Source organism: Haemorhous mexicanus, chromosome 9, assembly GCF_027477595.1.
Source record: "Haemorhous mexicanus isolate bHaeMex1 chromosome 9, bHaeMex1.pri, whole genome shotgun sequence".
Taxonomy (NCBI): Eukaryota; Metazoa; Chordata; class Aves; order Passeriformes; family Fringillidae; genus Haemorhous; species Haemorhous mexicanus.
This window is the reverse complement of record NC_082349.1, coordinates 195,033-200,069: the sequence shown is the minus strand read 5'-3', so window position 1 is coordinate 200,069 and position 5,037 is coordinate 195,033. Positions and strand designations below refer to the sequence as shown.

Sequence of the window (5,037 nt, the reverse complement as noted above, 5' to 3'; positions counted from 1 at the left end):
GAATATCAATAACATTATAGGGCAATTGAAATTATAAATGGGAAAATAGATACGAAAAATATTACTATAAAATATGTTAATATAATTTAAAAGAAAGGTCTTTTTTTCTTTTTATTTGGTGTGAGGCAGGGTTTTTATTTTTAATAATATGAATATAGATATTATTGTTTGATATTTCTAAATATAGAAATACGCAGCCGTGCCCCTTCTCAGCACGGCCCGCGGCGGCAGGTCTCAGGCGCGGGCCGGGCCGGGGCGGTTCTGCGGGGCGGGGCAGGGCTGCGCAGGGGGCGGGGGCGCCCCATCTGCCGCCTTTCCGTGGCGAAAGGGGCCCTTGGGCGCGCGAGCGTTTCCGGGGCAGCGTCTTCACCGTCATGCTCGGCGTCTGCGTCGTGATCGCCATCATCATGACAACGCTCCGCGCCTTCACCTGCGACGACCTCTTCCGATTCAACAACATGTGAGCGCCGGGCTGTCCCCTCTTCATGCCCCCGAGCCCCTGCGCTCTTCCCCACCCCGCGGGGTCCTCGCGGCGCCCCGCCGGCCGGGCGGGCCCGGGCCCGTGCTGAGCGCCGCACTCTCTTCCCCCACAGCAATCTGGACCCGCTGACCGAGACCGTATCCTTCCCGCCGGGGCAGGGGCGCGGGGTCGGGCGCGGGCGGCGCAGCCGTGACGGTCGCAGTTGCTCCTTAACCAAGCGCCCAGTACGGGATTCCCTTCTACTTGCAGTACCTCGCCCACTGGCCCGAGTATTTCATCGTCGCCGAGGCTCCCGGCGGGGAGCTGATGGGTTACAGTGAGTGCCGGGTGTCCCGGCGGTAACGTCTCCCTTCGTTGCCTCTTTCGGGGATTAGAACGCGGGAGTTTTTCTTACTCTTCGCGTTGACCAAATAACCAACATGGAAGAGGAACCTTGCGTTGCATCTTCTCGTTTCTTAAATGTCTTAGGGTATTATGCAGGACTCATTACCATAGCTTCCAGTTTGATGTTCCTAGCGCAGCGAGGAGCCTTGGCTGTCGTAACATCCACCCGTATTTGGTGAATGGGTATTTTTGTAATCTGGAAGATACAGTCCCTACCCACCGTCAGTAAAAGTGCGGGGCTTGCCTTTTGCATTGCCCTGTAAGGGAAAGCTCTGGGCCTGGATGTCATTTGCTAATTTGCTGTGGAATACTTGTGTTTTTCAGAAATCATGCCAAAGAGAACTGCTAGGAGACGGGGTGGGGCAGAGTAATGGTTTTTGCAGGGACCCAGGAACTAAAAGTATTTAACATATTAAGCTGAAAGTATGTGTGCTGTATAGAACATTTCTCTGTATCCATCACACTTGTTGCTTATTAGCAGTGCCTGTGTCATCTGTGAAAAGCAGAGGGTGGAAGTGTGAATTTTCATTAATAAACTAACATTGGATTGAAAGGAGAGAAACTAGAAAAAAGCCTCCCCAAAACACCATCCCCACCTCCTTTTTTTTTTTTTTTCCCTCCTTAAACACATTGTGTTTGCAGGGCCTTAGCTTTCTATTGCCGGACTGGCAAAGCTTCCCGAGCTCTATTCCCTCATAATCTCCAAAAGTCTCAGATAGTTGCTGGGATGGTAGTTTTGGGTTTCCAGTCCTCTGTTCCTCCTTTATTTCAGTCAGATTTTAAATTTTGGTTCAGTGAGACTTGTGAGAATTACTTAAAATTTGCATTTAGAAGTCGCCTCAAGGAAGGAATTTGCAAACTTGTTTGGTGTTTTTTTACACTAGTCAAGAAACTGCTGTAATATTTGAGTAAAATGACATTTTTAGTGGCTAAAATCACAATTTTAGAGTGAAAAGGTAGACATCCCTGTTTTAGCCTTTACCACAATCATTGTATCGTGTGTTTATCCATGGCTTATTCCTCTTGTGACGTTGTCTGGCTGCAGGCAGTGCATTACTCCAAAGGTGCTGCTGCGCTGATGCTCTGTATGTTCACAGTCATGGGCAAAGCCGAAGGCTCTGTGGCTAGGGAAGAATGGCATGGACACGTTACTGCTCTCTCTGTTGCACCAGAATTTCGACGGCTGGGTTTGGCTGCTAAATTAATGGAGCTCCTGGAAGAAATTTCAGAAAAGTGAGTAGTATGGCTATCTTTAAATTCATCTTTTAAAGTAACATTTAAAAGTAGTATTTCTACAGAAACATGTCCCTGTTTTACGTGGCAGAATTTTGCTTTACGTGGTGTTCTGATTTTCTTAAATTCCTTCTAGTTGGAGAAAAAGAGTTACGAAAGTTGCTTAGCAGTTTAAAATCCCAGGGGTTCTCTGTGAGCTAACTTGCCAGAGAGAGGAGGACATAGCCTGAACTCCAGTAGAGATAGTGTATAAAAGAACATTCCTTGACAGAGTCCGCACTGTTTCCTGTAGGGCCTCCAATATACTTGTTCAGTTACTGCGGGCTTTGTGCAATGCCCTCAGGCACAATCCTGAACAAATTTTGTACTGCAGAGATTATCTTAGTTTACTTGCCATCCCGTGCTTGGTTACTTGTACCTGAGAAAATTTAATTTAGTGTCAGATGAACCCACAGGGAAATGTCCTTAACTGATTATAGTAGCGCAACCCCACTATGGTTGGTAAGACTGGAAAGTAGTATGATGTTTTGAAAAACTTGCCGTGTGGAATTAAGGGTCTGTCATCTCCTGTTAGGCAACTGAATTTTGTGACTGATTCCACTTCTCCTAATCCAAGCAGTCTAAAATGTGGATACTTTTTAAATTGGATTTAGGCCTGTGGGGGCATTTAACTTGTCTTGTTCCTTCTGATCAAATTTCTGAACCCACTGACTGGTGAAAAATTGCCATGTGATAAAAATAAAATTAAATCCTTGTCTATGATTGAATTTTCCCATGGTAAACAAGTGTATCTGTTATTACATTGGGAAAGATGTTTAATTAGTATACTACATTGGACTTGTTTGTGTTTCATTACAATTTATGGGTTGTTATTTAGAAATACATTTACTTACTATTCCTTAATGTGGCTTTGTTTGTTTCTTTTCCTCTCCTGCTAAAGAAAGGGTGGATTTTTTGTCGATCTCTTTGTGAGAGTATCAAATCAGGTTGCTGTAAATATGTATAAGCAACTAGGCTACAGTGTGTACCGGACAGTCTTAGAGTACTACTCAGCTAGTAGTGGGGAGCCAGATGAAGATGCTTATGGTAAGTTCTTGTTTGGTCTCAAATTGAACAGAACTATTCTCATGTTGAAAGTTGCTGGGATTGTTTGTAAGACTCTTACTATTTTTTGATATGAAACCTATAAAAAAACCATGAAACAATTTGAAACAATTATATGAAACAATTTCAGATAGTTGCTGATTAATGGGATTTTTGTATTTTTGTAACTTTTCCTAATTAAGATTATATCAGTTACAAAACTTAATCTTGCCATTTACACATTTTGTAGCATCTCTGGCAAAATCAAACACAGAACAAGAATAAATGAGAAGGAATGTCAGTGCTTTGTTCCTTTCATCCCGGAACAGGGACTTGAAACTTTGTTTTTCTCAGATGTCTATGTATAAATTAACAATTGTCAGCATTCCGCAATGACAAAGAATTGGGTAACATTTTCAATTTAAAAGGGAAGGAACATGGACATTGAAGTATGTTAATTTTAATTATGTTAACAAAAGTGAACTACCAAGTGCTTCCTCTTTCTAAATCCTTCTTAAAATTATCCTCCCAAAGGGTTACATGGTGAGGCTGTGTATCATTTCTGTTCTTGCACTGTTTATTTGATACGTAGGAGCGCTGTGAAATACAAGGGCTCAGACAGACACCTACCATTGCCGCATGTGACTTTAGTCATATATTTGCCTCTTTTAGCTTGTCATTTCCTTTCTATTTGGCTGAGTTTCATGCAGTGTTTTATATCAGTTGATATCATTGCCATTGAGCAACATTAAGGACAGCAGTGTGTCCTGAGGACAGCAACCAAGATGATGAGAGGTCTCAAGAGCAAGATTTAGGAGGAACAGCTGATGTCCATGAGTTTGTGCCACTTGGAGAAGAGAAAGCTGATGCATGCACTTTTCACAGTCTGTAACTTCCAAGGACTTCAGAGAGGGGTGTTGATCTCCTCCCTCCGGTGACCAGTGACAGGACATGAGGAGATGGAGCAAAGCTGTGTCAGGGAATGTTCAGAGTGGGTGTTAGAAGGCTCTTCACCGAGAGTTTGGTTGGTAACTGCAATGATCTCTCCAGGGAAAGGGTCATGACACCAAGCCCATCAGAGTTCAAGGAATATCTGCACAATGCTCCTAATCATACGGTATCATTTTAGTAGTACTGTGTGGAGCAGAGCAGGGAGTTGCACCCTTATGGGTCCTTTCAAACTTGAGATAGTCTTATGATTCTGGGAAATTTTCTTGATTAAAAATTATCTTATTTTAACGGAGAATTCACTTAATATGGCTTTGTACAAGGACTGCATTACTATAATAACATTTTTTTCCTGTTACTATAGATATGAGAAAAGCTCTTTCCAGAGATACAGAGAAGAAATCAGTTATACCTCTGCCTCATCCTGTGAGACCAGAAGACATTGAGTAACTTTAAGCTGTGGTTCTCATGCAATTTACCAAGGGTCAGGTTCCATCTTCTATAACCCCCAACAACTTATGCATAAGAAGTTTTAGGCCAAATGTTTTTCCCATAAAATACTTAAAAGCAATGTTGAGAAGCTGACTAACACTGCTTCTTTTGGTAATGCCTCTATACTGCCGCACTTACTCAATTTTTCCTTTCACATGTTGGAGAGTTGGAGACTATTAAAATGGAATTACTTCCTGTATGGTCTTTTCTTGGTTTTCTTGTGGCAGCTAAAATTTATTTCTGTTTCAGGAAGCATCTCATTGTATAGTCTGTGATTTAACAGTTCCCATGCCAGCTTAATTGTGGTGGAAGAAGGCAAATGAAGCCAGGACACTTAACTAGGATGCCCCAAACCCCTGCCAATCACAGGTTGCCAAAAAACCCCCACCTTAGGTTACAAAAATACTAGAAGCTCA

The 5,037-nt window shown here is 42.8% G+C and overlaps 1 protein-coding gene across 1 annotated transcript; it reads left to right on the top strand.

Moving 5' to 3' along the window:
- Nucleotides 1-302: 302 nt before the first annotated feature.
- On the top strand, nucleotides 303-4,820 carry LOC132330809 (N-alpha-acetyltransferase 20). The gene is made up of 6 exons (XM_059853510.1): nucleotides 303-460; nucleotides 594-618; nucleotides 707-797; nucleotides 1,963-2,098; nucleotides 3,039-3,184; nucleotides 4,494-4,820. The coding sequence occupies exons 1-6, from the start codon at nucleotides 375-377 to the stop codon at nucleotides 4,577-4,579; spliced, it is 570 nt and encodes a 189-aa protein (XP_059709493.1). The 5' UTR covers nucleotides 303-374; the 3' UTR covers nucleotides 4,580-4,820.
- Nucleotides 4,821-5,037: the final 217 nt, after the last annotated feature.

Excerpts from the sequence above, each read along its gene's own strand:
- LOC132330809 (XM_059853510.1), top strand. The coding sequence starts at position 375 with ATGCTCGGCGTCTGCGTCGTGATCGCCATCATCATGACAACGCTCCGC. Across the intron at positions 619-706 it reads TGGACCCGCTGACCGAGACC|TACGGGATTCCCTTCTACTT; the intron begins GTATCCTTCCCG and ends CCAAGCGCCCAG. Across the intron at positions 3,185-4,493 it reads GCCAGATGAAGATGCTTATG|ATATGAGAAAAGCTCTTTCC; the intron begins GTAAGTTCTTGT and ends CTGTTACTATAG.